Source organism: Mesoplodon bidens (genome assembly GCF_964165515.1).
Source record: "Mesoplodon bidens genome assembly, chromosome: 7".
NCBI lineage: Eukaryota > Metazoa > Chordata > Mammalia > Artiodactyla > Ziphiidae > Mesoplodon > Mesoplodon bidens.
Window position 1 is genome coordinate 31,523,997 of NC_138164.1, and position 18,465 is coordinate 31,542,461.

The 18,465-nt window shown below is 34.7% G+C and overlaps 1 protein-coding gene across 2 annotated transcripts in view; it reads left to right on the plus strand.

Annotated features, from left to right (window-relative positions):
- PGR (progesterone receptor) overlaps positions 1-18,465 on the plus strand; it is a gene marked incomplete at its 5' end in the record, with an annotated part of 105,918 nt that overhangs the window by 78,227 nt on the left and 9,226 nt on the right. For both annotated transcript variants that reach the window (XM_081240798.1, XM_081240799.1), the window contains 2 exons: positions 9,288-9,432; positions 10,915-11,045. In XM_081240798.1, the coding sequence (XP_081096924.1) occupies positions 9,288-9,432; positions 10,915-11,045 (276 nt within the window). The remainder of the gene's footprint in view (positions 1-9,287; positions 9,433-10,914; positions 11,046-18,465) is intronic.

Here is an 18,465-nt window from a genome sequence, read left to right on the forward strand (position 1 = left end):
TGTAAACAGGGTGTTTTAGTATGTGTTTCAGCAGTTCAAAATATTTATCTAGGACCGTATATTATATGCTACTTGTCTAGGACCCTACAGTGTGCTGTGGAAATACAAAAGACATAGATAACATTTTGAGTCTTGTTGATGAATCAAGAATTACATAATGAAATAGTTAAGGATTAGCATAAATCAATATGTTAAACCAAAGATAATATAATAGTTCAGAAAAAAGACAAACTGACCATCTTCTTAGAAATGTCTAGTTCATTCCAAATCCTAATTTAACCAACCTCACATGGTTGAAAATAAAACTGAATGTACCTATTCATATAACAAATCAAAATAGTATTGAGTATAGCAGAGTATCTAAAGTCAATTAAGAAATAAAATTCCTAAACATAAACAAATAATTTGGACATAGAGAAACCTCCAGTCACTATTTTCTCGAATTTATACCTAGACAGTGAGAATTTGGATTATATCATCATGATAGGATTTCAGTCACTTTATTTATAAGCTACTTTTGCTCTCTCAGCACAGCTCCATAGGAGCCAAGCAGTTGAAAGAGCTTACAGGGGTGCAGTTCTCACCTGGCTAAACCTTAGAGTGCAAAGCCAAGAGAATACATGGGTAGTAATTACTTGTGGAAGCATTAATCCCATAATTAGAAATAGAACATTTTTGATCTTTGTGTCCTTTTCCAAAGTTACTTTCTCTTCACACCAATAATATCCTTATACTCCTTTAGACCAGTTTATTTTTCCAACATCTGATCAAGAATTAAACATAGTATGCCATTTTAGTCTCCAAGTAAATTTAATAGTCTTTTTAAAAAAGAATTCATTTCCCAATTTGCCTTAATATTATTTCTCAGTTATTATTCTACCTGAAAGGTTTAAAATACTATAGATGAATTGTTATTGAAAATTCAAGGTTACATGAGACAGAAAGAAAAATAGATTCCTGTTTGTTGAATCTTTTAAAAAATACATGTTGAGCAAAGTTAATTAGATTCACTATTCTAAGATAAAGTAAAATCAAAAATCACAGTGCCCAGGTTCTTATTAGCTTCATTCTTGCTGAAAAGCCTTGGACAGGTAATATTTTTTTCCACTAGGAAAGTTCTGAATGTCTTTTTTTAAGTTACTGTGGTTATCAAATTTGATAGATCTTTATTAAATTAAAATATTACAATAACATTGGCGAACATTTTCTGTTTAAAAATATGAGTGTTTATGTGTTTAAACTTTTCTGTTTATCTATGATTTGGAAAAGGTTATTTCTTTGATGTTTATTGATATAGTTTATATTTCTTTTGTTTGCATTTTGTACGTTCTCTATTGTTTAAAAAGATTCTACTGTCATTGGCAAAGTTAGAAAATAACCAGTCATAATTCCAACTATAATTTATTCATTTTGGGAAAAAAGCTAAGTGAGCTTCTTAAATTGAAACACTATTATCTCTCTAGATTTTTGATCCCCACACACCCTCAAAAAGAGTGAGAGAAAATTTTTACATTGTATTTGGTGGCAACATTTTTAATGTTACAAAATGTAATTTGTGTGTAAGTAAACAAGAACGATGGCATCCCCAGTATTACATGTACTGTTTTCACTAACTGTATAATAAGGGAAACATTAGGATTATTAAAGTATTGTGTGGTCCATGGTCTTTCAAATCATATTTTCATGGTGTGAATTCTGGGAATAACTCGAATGAATGCTGAAAATAATCAGTGAACTAGAGTGACTATATCAACCTCTGTGAAAGGACTCTGAAGGACATATATATATATATATATATATATATATATATATATATATATATATATATATATATATATATATATATATATATATATATATATATACAAAGTAATCTGGTATATCATTAGCTACTCAAAAACTTTCAGTTGACTTTAAATCAGAGTACAGTTTTTATTTACTTGATTCACTCAGTAAATGTCTGTTGCATACTTCCTGTGTGCAAGACTTAACAATTAAACAGTGGTGTTAGAAAGAGAAGCCAGAAGGCTGAGCACATGGTGTGAATGCATTTTGGTACAGCACATCCTAGCATCTGGTCATCAGTTTTATACATAAGAGAAACTTATTTTATCCATTCACTCACATGTTACTGGTCTGTGAAAGATGGCCTTGGTTAAATGAAGCTTATTAGTAGTCAGTTTACTTATTTACAGTGAAAAAAAAGATGCTGCTAGGAAAACATGTAGGTAGATCAGGTAATTCTTTCACAATAAGAAAGTGTAGTTGGGAAGTCAGCTTATGATCAGATTTCAGGCCCTCTGAAGCATAAAAGGAGAAAAATCTGCCTTGAAGATCTAGGTGAAAGGAATCATGGTCCTAAACTAAACAGGGACAACACTTCTTCACAGGATCATATGTTCTCTGGTTAAGCTCATTTGAATAGCAGACCTGTAGGAATTTGAAATTAAAATACTGTATATAATAAATGTTTGCTCAAGAACTAAAACTTGTAGATTATATGTGTTTATCCAAATAAACCAATGTCCTTTAACTTTGCCAAGAAATAAGATAATATTAAAAATTTCTCAGGAGAATAAAAAGATCAGATGCAGAATGATAATCATTACCAAGGTGACAGCATGCATGAGGGCCTCAAGGCATGTATCTGCAGGTCCCTGAGAGGATTTATGTAGCCTGGTCAGGGATTCTCATTTCATCTTTGTCTATGCTCTTCTTTTATCTTAGACCTGTTACAATAATTGCATTGTATTTAACATTGTTCCCATAGTATTTCAGAGATATCTTTGTTTCTATTTAATGGAGACTTGCAAGATACTTTAGCCTCATGACAGTACATTTACAAGTGATCTCTTAGGATACATTGCCTTTGACATATTGTACCTATACATGAATGATTTCACATTGACATTTAGCTATAATTTCAGTCGGTAATGCTTTCTTATTTGAAACTTGAAGCAACACAATATTTACAAAATTTAAAAAATGAACAAGGCATATTCCCTCTGTTAAGGAACATTCAATCCAACGGAATATAAGACACCCAAACAACTATACAGTTGACCCTAGTACAATGTGGGAGCTAGGGACACTGATCCTCCAAGCAGTCAAAAGTCCACATGTAACTTTACAGTGAGCCCAGTTCTGCATCCACAGATTCAGCCAACTGTGGATCATGTAGTACTATAGTATTGAAAAAAATCCTGGGTGAGTGGACCCAGTTCAAACCCATGTTGTTCAAAGGTCAACTATAGAAGTATGTGAAAGTGGCATAAGATAACAGATGTTTTAAAATGGGGACAGAAGAACATTTTTGGCTTCAGGGACAAGAGAAGGATTCAGAGACAAGGTATCAGTTAAAGTACACCGTGAAGGAGAAATGAGACTCTGATAAATCGTGATTAAGACGAGAAAGCATTCTGGATAGAAGGAATAGTGTGGCTGGTGGTGTAAAATAAGGAAGTCATGAGGTATGCTTGGTGAACAATGAATTAGACCAGCATAAGAATGGTTCTCAATCTTTTCAGGTGTGAAGGTCCCTTAGTAACATAAAAAATGTCATCATACCTTCCCCCACGGCATAGTAATTAAAACTTTTAATAGCTGTTGATTGAGAAAAAATACATTTGTGCATATGGTTTCTCAAACACTACTGGCCTCCTGGGGGTTTCATCATCCAAGTATTAAGAAACCACTGGCAATAAAGTTATATTGGGGAGAGTGGCAGAAAGTAAATTTAGAGGCATACATTATGGGCTGAGTCAGGGTAGGCTTTGGAAGTTAAATCATTGAGTACTCATTCCCAGTCCAATTTCATCTTTAAATATTCTTCATCCTGTGTATTAATACATTGTAGCAGAATTGATGTGACAGAGATGTTTGGGAGAAATATTTCCTTTTTATAAACGTTGTCTTGATTCTTCTATTTAGTTGGTGAAAAAAATCTATTCAGGTCAATGCTTTGACATTTTTAAACATACCTTACTTCTTGGTCTCAGCTAGCCAGACTACTTGCAATCATCAATATCAGAGGACTCGAACAGTCCTTTGTCTGGTTTTCTGCCTTTGAAGCATGCCAAAATATCTTTTGAGTCAGTGATAGCCATTGCATGTGTGACAAAAGATTTTTTTCTCTCGCCCCAAATCAAATGAATAAATTAAATTACTTTCCCCAACAAAGTGATAGAAAAGAAATGAGATTAGCCTTCTAAGAGTAAAGTCAGGCTTTGATAATACTTTATGAAGACTTTAAAAAATGATTTTTCTGATATCCTATTCCACTGACATTACTATTGCCAATGTCACCAAAATGTTTTACTTATCAAATAAAATGAATACTTGCAGCCCTTAACATGTTTCACATGCCTCTGGGGCCATTGACAAAGTAACCGTGTCTTACCGAAACTCTTCCTTTGGTGTTCATCACTTGCCTTCCAGGCAGATATGTTTCTCTCAATTTACGTATCTCCTGTTTCCTTTGTGGATTTGTTCTGCCACTCACACCATGAATTTAGCATTTCCTGGTTCCATCTTATATTCCAGTAGCTTCTCAGTCTGCAAGGCGGGATGTGCTCACTCATGGCCTTGTTTTCAACTACCACTATATTCCGATGACTCCTAATTACATAGTACCAACCCAGACCCTCTACGGAACTACTGGACAATATATTTCTACTGCTTATTGCACATTTCCACCTGAATGAACTTCCAAGCCAATATGACCTTCTGCTCTGTGAGCCTCAGGCCTTTTTCTGTATCTTGAAATGGCACCTCAGACAGAATCTTGATTATAACCCTTGGCTTACTTTTCTCCTGTCTAATTAGTTATCAAATTCTGTCAACTCTGCTTATTATAGATATGATTCATTATCCACGATATTTACAGTGCTACTGCCTTGAGCTAGTTTAGGTCCTCGTCATTTTTTCCTAGATTTCGGTCGTAGACCCCTGACTGACACTACTACCACAGTTTCACACTACCCCCAAACCATCCTCAATTCTGTCACCAGAATCATCATCAAAGCATCAGCAAGGCAATTATAATCAATTATGTTATTCCCTTCCCTTTACAGAACAAAGCCAGACTTCTTAGCCTTAGTACCCCAGGCCCTTCTGTGATCTGCCTCCTGAGTTTGCACATTTTCTCTCACTCTCCCACTTCAAGCACCTCTAAGCTTCAATTCCCACAAAGCTCTTTGCTCGATTTCCTGCCTTTCTTCGTCCATATTGTTTTCCCTACCTGGAGGCCCTTCTTTTCTCCTACATCTTCCCTGGCTAGTCCCTAACTAGCCTTCAGGATGCTAATCAACCTTCCCCTAGAAAGATTTTCCTGCGCCTTCCCAGAATGAAGCCAAAGGCCCCTTTTCTCTCCGAGTGCTTCACCCTTGCCTTTGTCAACCACACCACTGTCACGCTTGAGTGGTAATTATGTTCTACTTATCTGTCTGTCTCACAGACTACAAGTGTTAAAGGCAGAAACAGCATCTTTCTAATCCTTATGCTGAGTTGCAGATATAATGCTTCATCTCAAACAGGTGCTTAAAGAATATTTATAGAAATTTAAATTTTGGAATTGGTATGAAAGAACTATGCTACCTTAAATCATTACCCATCAAGTCCTTATTCATAATGTCTTCAAACTTATGTTGGTGATTACATTTATTGTGCTGAAGCTATTTTGTGTTCCTTAAAGTTCATGCTTTGTGTCATAAGGTGCTGAGGTAGTTAGTGCTCTACCCTTGTTGTAGATTAACTATTTCAGTATGAGACAGTTTTTAGAGGAGCACAGCCTGTATATTTTATTGAAACTCTGGAATTAAGCCAGGAGAACCTAGAAGGTCATATACGCCATGTGTTACTGTACACTTTCTTTTCAGTTTTTTCTTAGGCATTAAGGATTGGACAGCTTGTGACAAATTATCAAGTCAAGTCACTTTAAAGGAAAGGGCATTTTTCTTTACTACTTGTTGAACACAATTACGGGTCATCCATCACTTCTCTGTGTGAAGGTTTTCATTTTGATCCTCATCTCAAATGTACTGAGTTTACCTGATCATTATCATCAATGGGAATTTGATCTCAGTGTTCCCGTCTTTGTTTCAGTATAAAGTAATGAATGATATTACAGTTAATGGTAAAAAAAAAAATTGCACTTCTGTACCAAATATGTTCAAGTCAATTTAACATTGTACATTTATCTCAGATAAGCCCTCTAAAAGGGGGAGTAAATAAAGCTATTTTCTGAGTTGTTTTCCATTCTGTTAAATAGAAAGAATATACTTTCTGCTATAAATATTGGTAATTTCATAAGTTTTAAGTTATTTCAGCAAGATTTGCTTTTATATTATAATATACTAAAAATAGACCAAGTCTATATGTGCCTCCCTTGAGGGTGTCTTGCTTTGCAAAAATTAGCAAAGTTTATTTATTTCTTATCAAATGATCCTAAACTTGGTGGAAGAACTAATTACTATTACTATAAAATATTCAGTTTACAAGTGGCATTTCTGTATTAGATCTATTGTATTGGCTGACTCATAATTTTTTTAAAAAAACCAGAGAAGTTAAATATATAAACATGAACTTCAAGATGCATATATGACATATGAAAATAAAAAGAGAATTATGAAAATTGCATGCCAAATTTTTCTTGGCTAGTTATTTAGGGAGTCTTTCTACACCTGAATAAATCAGGATGTAAGCAATAAACACCAACTCTATTAATTTTAAAAAACAAAAACAAAATACCTCTGGCTATCAAAAACAAAACAAGGATGAATTGGGAGATTGGGACTGACATATATATACTAATATGTATAAAATAGATAACTAATAAGAACCTGCTGTATAGCACACAGGGAACTCCACTTCGCTGTACTAACAGCGAATGTTGTGTAGAAACTAACACAACATTGTAAAACAACTACAACCCCCCCCACAAAAAAACAGTTGAGCTTCACAAAAAACAAAAAGAAAAAATGAATTTTCTGAAAAGACATCAGGGGTTCACTGAATAGAAGCTAGAGGACAAGTCTGGAGAGTAGGCAGAAACCAAGGCATCTCTGGAGGGCCAATTAACAAATCACAAATGTCCCCACTGGATCCCACTGTCGTTAGGCACTACCACCATCACAAGTAAAGCCTAACCATATGTTAATCTTTGTTTTACTATTTTTTGCTTCAAAGTCCAGGTAGTAGGTGTTCCACAGATCAAACCTAGATCACAAGCCCAGGGAAAGAGGCCTTAGCCAACTTCCTTGATGGGAAAGTTGGGTACTTGCTCTCACAAAACTACAATCAATGGGAAACTCTATTTGCATAGAGGAAAAAAGGGAGGGAGAGAAGGAGGCAGGGGAGAAAGTGAAACACTGAAAAGTCACCCTCCCCCCAAAAAAGGGGCAAATATCTGCTATGGTACCATTATTTATGAATATGTGCTAGGGTTGTTTTTGGTTCATCTGAGACTAAGAATTTCTAGGAAGGGAATAGCAGTCTTCCTACTATTCACATGAAGTCGGGACTATCTGGAACGTATGGAGAGAAGATAGATAGCCTTTTCTGCTACCTGCCTTGAGGTAGTTAACTGAATCAGGAAATAAACTTCTTTTGCCCTTGAGATCTAAGGAATTAAGTTTTGCTTTGGTTTCTCTTTTGAAATAGGCCATTTGTAAGTGGACTTCAGTGAGAGTTTTTGAAGGAATAGACACTATTTAAAAAGCTGTACAGAAAGTGCTTGAGGTTCCTACCAAAACACTTGTTTTTCTTTATACCTTTAATGAAATATTTCATTCACTTTTATTGTTTCAGGTACACATAAATTAAATTTTATATCTTTTGCTCCAATAACTCCTCATACCTCTAATTCATATGTATATGGATATTCCATCAGTCCCTCAAACAGGTCCAAAAATTACTATTTTTTCTCTAGGCTGTTTCTCCTCCTTTATTTTGTCTCAGTAATGCTGTTATCATCACCCACCATTCAAGTAAAAAAACTGAAAGATCTATTTGACTCCCTCTTTCTCCTACCTATGTACTACCATTTGCCAGATTTCTTTGATTTTACTCTTTAAACATTTCTCTGATGCACTCTACCTTCTCTACTCCTACCTGTTGACTTATTTCAGGCTTTTACCATCTCTCACCTGGACTTTGGCCATAGCTCCCAATTTCTCTCCCTGACCTCAGACCTTTTCCCTTGAATCCATCCTCCACATGGCTATCAATGAGCTGTGCATAATATAAATCAGGCTATAACACTCCCATTGCTCCTTAATAGGAATACAAGACCATCCACGATCTGACCCCAGCCCATGCCTCCAAACACCTCTTTACCCCTCCCTCCTTTAAGCCCATCAGTGCTGAGCTGGTCATCTTCCCCCAAGTGGGCAAAAAGAGAATTAGAAAGAGATGGAGAGAAAACTTTGACTATGTAAATGAAGATACACTTGCCTTTTCCCTGCCATCCTTCCTCTGCCACCAACACCAGAGAAAGGTCTAAAAGAGGGAGGTTGTGAGTTGTGAAAGACCAGAGTATTCACACCACACACACACACACACACACACACACACACACACAGACTCTAAACCTCTTAAACCATATGGGAGTTTAAAATGAGGCTGGATTAAGCTTCAGAAGCAAAAGTGACCAGAAAACTATGGAATCTACCCAAAATTTAATTAAGGATTGTTAAAGAAAAACTAGATGTAGCATAATTGAAAGCAGTGATTTTACAAAATAAAACCAATTTATGTTTAAATCCCAAAGAATTAAGATTCCTCAACCAACTGACTCTATTCTGTTCAGGCATTATTTCTGTTTGGGGGCAATTTTCCTGATCTCCCTATTGCCTGGTGTATTCCCTCTTACCTTCTCTATCACAGTACTTATGTGCTTAACTCTCCTGTTGAGTTGCAAGCTTCTTTTAAGGGCAACGGTTGTGTCTTACTCATCTTCATAGCCCCAACATTTTACCACAGTTCCTGGCACACAATTGGCTCTCAATAAATGTGTTGCATGAATGAATGATAGATGTTTGATTTAATTAATGAATTCCCAGAAATGCTTAATCACAGTGACTAATTTTAATAAATTCCAGAGTCTCTTCTTCTTTTTAGTGTTTCAGACTCTATTATTATTTCCTGCTTTTTTTTTTTGTAAATATATTGAGATTGAAAACATTATATCACATTACCCTACTTACATCTATTTTCAAATTTTTATTTATTTTTAAGGTTTTTGACAAAGTGATTTTTGTGATCATTTTATATGTAAATTTATTTTGTAGGTTTTCGAAACTTACATATTGATGACCAGATAACTCTCATCCAGTATTCTTGGATGAGCTTAATGGTATTTGGACTAGGATGGAGATCTTATAAGCATGTCAGTGGACAGATGCTGTATTTTGCACCTGATCTAATACTAAATGAGTAAGTAGTAACTTGACATTTGTTGTTATTGTTATCAAAAGTATATATGTAGGATAATCTTGAAAATTACATGTCAATAGATGATCATACATCTAGTGTCCTAAATAATAAAATTTTCCTGAAAAGTTTCTTAGAACTACCTCGGGATATAGCTTTAAATGACAACATTAATAAAATTTTATTATTTTATCAGTGATGTGACATTTGGAGTTTTTTTCTTTTACTTCAATAGTTGTCACAAATCAAAAATTTTTAAACTTCAAAAATGTATCAAGAAATATACTTAAAGACAAAAGTGAATATTTAGTTTATCCAATTAAAATTTTTACATTGGTAGTAATGAAGATAATGAATTAAATGAGGAATATTTTTGCATGAAAGTATTGACTTACCTTCAAAAAGTAAAAATATTATCTCTCTTCCTAGAGGAAAAATTAGACTGGTAATTTATTTAAAATATTGAAAGATAAATATTGAAATTGAATTCAATTTGCTTCATTATATTGGAATTACTGTAATTAACTTTCTACATGTAACCTTAAACTGAGTAAGAATATTTTCATGAAAATATTTATACTGTCCTAATGGTGCATGCTGACTCAGAATTATATAACATGATAATTTATATTTGGATAAGTCTTTACAGATTACAGGTAACTTTCATATATTTTATTCCATTTTTTCCTACAATCCCTTGAAGTTGGTAAGGAATCAGCACCCTTTATTTCACAGTCCAGGAAACTGAGGCAGATGAGATTGCATAATTTGTCAAAGAATCTTAGCTCTTCTGAGTCAAAATCTAGTTTTTTTCCCGCTATTCCTGTTCACTTCTTTGACTAGCACAAATATTACAAAACAGTACAGAGTTGAAAAAATGCCTTCTTAAGTAAATTTTCTCAACATTCAGAATTTGTTTGTCTTGTCAATTATTTAATGCTTGTTAATGTTGTCTTTTCTATATCACCATACATTTCCTCTAGAATAGTTCACAGTGTAACTATTTTATACTGGATACTCTAAACTGAGTGCACTGAACTATTCTATACTATTCAATTTCTGTGAATTGAATTCACTCTCCCATTAGATTGCACACAAAATTTTATTTGTGTTTTTCACAGGAAAAAATCAGTAAATAAAGTATTTCCTGAGTGTTCCTCAGCACCACATTTTCAACTCCCACAACTTTGCTCTCCTTTCTTGGTTTAGGTTTTTTAAATGTGATAATAAAAGTGAGAAACAGCATTAATCTTAGTTAATGTATATTTAATATAATTTTCTAACTTCAAAAATCCAGTATTGTGACTAAATTTAGAAGACATTTAAAATTCCAAATATTGAGTTTGTTTATAAAAAGTCATTTTCAATAAGTCAGTTAATTACTAAATCTCATAATCTCTGATACATTACATAAACTGGCTAAGCTACTCTGTGTGTTTTTTTTTTCCTGTTGCTTTTTCTTTTGTGTGTTGTGTGTGGTGCAAGACAGCGGATGAAAGAATCATCATTCTATTCATTATGCCTTACCATGTGGCAGATCCCACAGGAGTTTGTGAAGCTTCAAGTTAGCCAAGAAGAGTTCCTCTGTATGAAAGTACTGCTACTTCTTAATACAAGTGAGTGAGCATAAGTAACTTAATACAAGATATTTCTTAATTTTTAATTCATTAGGAAAGTTTCAAACAACAATATGATTATATAATTACACATGAGCTATGAATCTTAGATAATAACTGCAAAAGAGAAACATCCATAGACTATAATAATATTACTTCATATTTCTCAGGTTTTACCTATCAATCACCTAATATTAAAATAGCCTATCAATTAAGCCAGTTTCTATCCTTTTTAGGTAAAACATAATTAAATGACTTTTTCATATTCATCCAATTAGATATTATAAACTAATTAATATTGCATAAATACAAACTATGCTTCCCTACGTCCCCACCTCACAGAGGATTTACTCTGTAAAATGCACAATTTTATTTGTAACTATTCTCTTTATGTCAGGATAGGCTAACGGTTATAACACATAACTGCAAAGATCAGTAGTATAGTACAATAGCAGTTTATTTATTACTCACAGTCAGTCCAGTGGGTTGGCAAGAAAACCCAGGCTCCTTACATCCAGGGGCTCTACCCTTTTCATCACCTTGGAGTCCTCCATTGGATCTGACTAGAAGATGAGCACTGCGTAAGAAAAGGTTTAGAGATGAGACCTTGAACTGTCTGCCACCCACATTCTATGGCTCACCTTAACTGCAGGAGAGGCTGGAAAATGCACCCTAGTTGCATACCCTGAAGAAAAAGGAAATGTTGTACTATAGAACAGCATTGGTAACCAGAAGAATGGGTAGATATCCATTCATTCTTTAATACACAAAGAACACATGCACCTCTGTTTCAGTGGATCCCCAAGGGTCTGGGAGGGAAATTTTTTTTTAATTTCTTCTAACTTTTACCCTTTTCTGTGGCATTTCCATGCACAGGTAGACTCAGCCTTTGAATGTCTGATCTGGCCCTTCCTTCACTCATAGTGATTTGAAAGGAAACCACAGAAAGCTAAGGCCTTAGGTAGAAAGTGAGCCAATAGTCTCTCATCAATGATTGTGCAGAGACTTCCTTCTAATGGCATAAATCTCGAATGGTGGGGCTGGGGAGTATATCAAGAGGAAAAGCAGAAAAGCTGAACTCTTAAGAAGAAAGTTTACCTCATGAACTCTATGTCCAGATACAGATTAATACAGGATCTAAGGATCCATAGCCTTATCCCCCACCCTTGCAAACCCTATCTGGAGCATAGCCCTGCAAGCCTAATTTGATGAAAAAGCATAAAAGGGGTTAAGGGAATTGATATGGGACTGGCCAAGAGAGTCAACTGGAATAAATGTAATAATACAGCAGTTAATGCCTGTCATTCTTTTCTTGACAGTAATGAATCCAATAACAGATATATCACAGGTAGTCCTAGATCTCCCAAATTAGTTGAAATCATTAACATAATTCTGTAATTATGGCTAGGCTACATTATGCTGGGGACCAAACAACCCTAAATCTCAGTAGGTTATCAAAAAAAATTTTTTTAAGTATTTATTCTTCTTACTATATTTCCAATGCAGATCTACAGGGAGGCTCATTGTCATCACTCAGGTGTTCCAGGCCAGTGGAGGCTACATCTTGATGCATGCTTCCATAATCACTAGAGCAGTGGTAAGGAAAGGGAGTGGTAAGGGAAGGAAGGGAGATACATATGACTTCCCCTCACATACCATAGAAGGCAAGGTTTTTGGCCACTTGCAACTTCAAGAAAAGGGAAAATTATATATTTAGGAATAGTACTATACATAATATATATATATATATATATATATATGTTATTATATGTAATTGTGTAATAAAATTTGCACAAATTTTAATGTGATTTTTGAGGAGAGACTTGGCAAAGTTATTGAAAATTCATCCTTAAGTCTTAAAAAATAGATAAGTATTACAAAAATCTGGGAGCAGAGAGATAATTAGAAAGCTACAATAATTAATAGAGTGTGGAAGAGAAATACATACACTGAATTAGTCAAGTCAGACTAGTATATACTAGAACTTAATATGCTGCATGGAAACATGACAGATCTTTGAGCATGGAACAAATAAATATTGTTGAGAAAAGTAGCTTTATATTTGGGGGAAACTTAGTTTGGATATTTAGTTCAAATTGTATCCTAAAATAAATGGCACATAATTATAAGGACCTTAATTGTTAAAAAGTAGCTAAAAGGAATATAAATGATTTAGAAATCTCAAATAAGGAATGCCTTTTAAAAAATAAATGCAATAGGAAAGTTGGCAAAGAAAAAGTTTAATGATTTGATGAGAATTTAAACCTCCCATTTGCCATTAAAAATTAAAATACAGATATCCAGGAAAATATGGCTGTTTGAACACACACTTTTACCATTGTTCCTAATAAAACTACATAAAAAATTAGTCAAGGGACTTCTTTAAGAAATAAAATAAAAGGGAAAGAAAATGAAAGAAAAATCAATAGCAATAAAATTCTGCAAGCCAGCAAGTAGAACTAATTTAGCATACCTGAGAAGATGGATTCTAAGCCTGAAGTAAGAAAAGTCAAAAAGCACCTTGACTTGCATCACTGAATCTCTAACATGTTTTGCAATTAGTGACAACAATGATTTTGTTTTTTGAAATGAGAATGAAAGTGGAATTTAAAACACCAAGTTCTGTTGAAAGTCTGTTTCCAAATATCACCCAACCATGCAATTGTTCTTCTGCAACTAAGGCAGAGATTGTAGGTTTATTCCCTGAAGAGGCCATAACAGAAGGCAGCTGGATTGGTGAACTGCAGGCACTGATGAGGGTGAGGGGTTCGATAGTGGAAACAAATTAAGTATATACTAAATGTTGAGACACCATCCTTGAAACCCACCTGTCTTCTGGAACACCGTCATCCAAGTTTCTATTCTCCAGATAGGAAAATGAAAGATTCTTCTCTAAAGAATGTGTTTAGCTGGAAAGAAAAAGAACTAAATATGCTTATAGCAAGAGGTTCTCTTTGAAATAGCTTAGCCAGATTGCCCTGTACTAAAGCTCACAGTCAATAAGCACTATCCATTCAAACAGAGCTATCAATCAGCTTTTTAATTTTCTACTCTAGAATATAAATAAACAACCAAGGCATCTGGGGAAGGCGTTTGATATCAAAGACAAAGACAAAAAAAAAAACAAAAAAAACTTGGAGGAAACAGAAACCATGTAGGGAGATGAGAACTTCAAAATAATTTAAAAGCCATCCTTCTTTAGAAAGATAAAAGAGCATATTCCAACCATAAAACAATGACTGGATACCTAAAAAAGGAATAACACAAAGAAAGAAAAGAGCTCTTGGAAATTTATATATATATATATATATATATATATATATATATATATATAAAATTTAAAAGTGAGTACTGCCATTGGATGACAGAGTTGAAAAACCTCTCAAAAGTAGAGCAAAAAAACAAAAAAAAAACAAAAAAAAAGAAAAATCACAGTTCAGAAGGAAGCCCAAATATAGAAAGAGAATAACAAAACATTAGAAAAAGAAACAGATATAAACATTAAGGGAATGTCTTTTCAGCAAATGGTATATGGAAAATTTCATTCAAAAAAATTAAGTTGTACCCTTACCTTATACTATATACAAAAATTAACTTGTCATTTTGGAGGGAGGTGGTCAAGATAATGGAGTAGGAAGAATATGAACTCACCTCCTCCCACAGACACACCAAAATTACAGCTATTTTTAGAGCAGATATCTATGAGAACAACCTGAAGATTATCAGAAAAGATTTTCCATAACAAAAGAGATAAATAAGGAAGCACAATGACTCAGGTAGGAGAAGTGGAAACATAGTATAGTCAGGACCCACATCCCTGGGTCAGCAACCCACAAATAGAAGAAATATCACAATTGTAGAGGTCCATTCAAAGAAGCAAGGGGTATGAGTCCTATATTAGGCTCCCCAGCTCTGGGTCCTGCAGCAAGAAGATGAGTCCCCAGAATATCTAGCTTTGAAAACCAGTGGGGCTTACGTTTGAGAGAGCTGGAAAGCTATAAGAAACAGAGGTGCTGCTTTTAAAAAACATATGCAAAATCTCGCATACTCCCAAGTCCTAGCATAATGTCAGTAGTCTGAAAGGAGCCTGGGTCGGACCCACTTGCTGATCTTGGAGAGCCCCCCAGGAAGGCAGGAGGCAACTGGGACTACCCCTAGAAACAAAGATGCTGGTGGCAGCCATTTTGGGGAGCTCATTCTACCATGATAACACAGGCGCTGGCAAACATCATTTTGGAATCTTCTCTCTGGATTAGCACAGGGGGCTTACCTGTCCTCCAGAAAGCAGGTACCAACCCCAAGCCACCCTGGGCTGCCCAGCTACACAGGGACCCAGCCCTGCCTGCCAGTGAGCCTGTAGCCACCACATGAGGCAGGGACTCACAGGGAACCAGCCCTCCCTACCAGTGCACCCACATTTGTCAGCCCCACCACAACAGAAGGACACACACAGTCCACATACTAGAGAATATAGCTCTGGTGGCCAGAGGGGAACATACTGCTGGGTCCCTAGAATGTCTCATTCATAAGGCCAGTTCTCCAAGATTGGGAAATGTAACGAACCTACATAACACATAGAAACAAACACAGAGAGTTGGGCAGAATGAGAATAAAGAGGAATATGTTCCAAACAGAAAAACAAAACAAAATCTCTGAAAAAGAACCAAATGAATTGGAGATAAGCAATCTACCCACCCTCCACCCCCCAAAAAAAGAGTTCAAGGTAATGATTGTAAAGATGCTCATGAACACAGTGAGAATTCCAACAAAGAGTTAAAAAATACAAAGAACCAATCAGAGCTGAAGAATACTATAACTGAAATAAAAAATACACTAGAAAGAAAGAATAGATTAGATGATACGGAGGAATGGATCAGTGATCTGGAAGATGAAGTAGTGTATATCCCCCAAACTGAACAGAAAAAAGAAAAATGAACTTTAAAAAATGAGGATAGTTTAAGAGACCTCTGGGGCAATATCAAGCATACTAATATTTGTATTACACAGTCCCAGAAAGAGAGAAGAGAGAGAAAGGGGTCAAGATCTTAAGAAATAATAGCTGGAAGAATTCATTAACCTGAGGAAGGAAACAGACATCCAGATCCAGGAAGCACAAAAACTATAAATAAGATGGACCCAAAGAGGTCCACACCAAGCCACATGATACTTAAAATGACAAAAATTAAAGATAAAGACAGAATCTTAAAAGCAGCAAGAAAAAGAACCAGCTAGTTATGTACAAGGGAACTTCCTTAAGACCATCTGCTAACTTTTCAGCAGAAACTTTGCAAGCAAGAAGAGAGTGGCATGATACATTCAAAGTGATGAAAGGAAAAAACCTACAACCAAGAATACTCTACCTAGCAAGGATATCATTCAGATTTAAAGGAAAGAAAAAGAATTTCACAGACGAGCAAAACCTAGAAGAGTTCAATACCAATAAACCAGCTTGACAAAAAATGTCAAAGAGACTCTGCTAAGCAGAAAAGAAAGGCCACAACTAGAAATATGAAACTATGAAAGGAAAATTCTTACCAGTAAAGACAGACATACAGTAAAGGTAGTAGATCACCACTTGTAAAGCTAGTAAATGGTTAAAAGACAAAAGTAGTAAAATCATCTATATACAATAAGTAGTTAAGGGATACACACATTAAAAAGGTATAAAATACCACCTAAATACATGAAGCAAATAATAACAAACAAAAAGGGAGAAATTGACAGTAATACAATAATACTAGGGGACTTTAACACCCCACTTACATCAATGTACAGAAAATCCAGACAGAAAGTCAATACGAAACATGGGCCTTAGATGAAACATTAGACTAGATGGACTTAATAGATATCTACAGAACATTCCATTAAAAAAACAAGAGTATACACATACTTTTCAAGTCCACATGGAACGTTGTCCAAGATAGATCTCATGCTAGGCCACAAAACAAGTCTCAATAAATTTAAGAAAAATGAAATCATATTAAGTGTCTATTCTGAACACAATGGTATGAGACTAGAAATCAACTACAAGGAAAAGAACTGGAAAAAATTACAGGGAGTCTAAACAATATGCTTCTAAACAACCAATGGTCACTGAAGAAATTGAGAGAAAATAAAAACATACCTTGAGACAAATGAAAGCGGAAAACAAATTGTTCCGGAATCTATGGGACACAGCCAAAGCAGTTCCAAGAGGGAAATTTATAACAATACAGGCCTACCTCAAGAAACAACAACAACAACAACAAAAAACAAATGAACAATCTAATCTACACCTAAAGGAACTAGAAAAAGAAGAGCAAACAAAACCCAAACTTAGTAGAAGAAAAGAAAGATCAGAGCAGAAATAAATGAAACAGAGATGAAAAAACAGTAGAAAATATCAATTAAGCTAAAAGCTGTTTCTTTAAAAAGATAAACAAAATTAATAAAACTTTAGCCAGAATCACCAAGAAAAAATGGAAGAGGGCCCATAAAAATAAAATCAGAATTGAAAAAGAAATTACAACTGTCACCACAGAAATACAAAGATTGTAAGAGGTTAGTGCAATATGTACCAATTAGCACAAATATGCCAATAAAATGGACAACCTAGAAGAAATGGATACATTGCTAGAAATGTGCAATCTCTGGGATTGAAATATGTACACTATTGATACTATGTGTAAAATAGATAACTAATGAGAACCTATTGTATAGCACAGGCAACTCTACTCAGTGCTCTGTGGTGACCTAAATGAGAAGGAAATCCAAAAAAGTGGGGATATATGTATACCTGCAGCTGATTCACTTTGCTGTACAGTATAAACTAACACAGTATTGTAAAGCAACTATACTCCAATAAAAAAATAAAGATAAATTTTTTAAAAACCTAAAAACAAAAACAAAAATTAAATGTACAATCTCTAAGAGTAAATTAGGAAGAAATAGAAAATATGGACAGAATGATTACTGTTAATGAAATTGAATCAATTATCCAAAAACTCCCAACAAACAATAGTCGAGGACCAGATGGCTTCACAGGCGAATTTTACCGGTATTATTCTCAAGTATTTAAAAAAAATTAAATAGGCCAGCATTCTATGAGGCCAGCATCACCTTGATACCAAAACCAGACAAAGATACCACAAAAAAAGAAAACTACAGGCCAATGATGAACGTAGATGCAAAAACGCTCAGCAAAGTATTAGCAAACTGAATTCAGTCATACATTAAAAGGATAATGCACCATGATGAGGTGGGATTTATCCTGGGGATGCAAGGAAGCTTCAGTATGTGCAAATCAATCAATATAATGAACCAAATTAAAGAATAAAATCCATATGATCATCTCAATAGATGCTGATAAAGCTCTGAAAAAATTCAACATCCATTTATGATAAAAACTCTTAACAAAATGGGTGTGGTGGGAACAGATCTC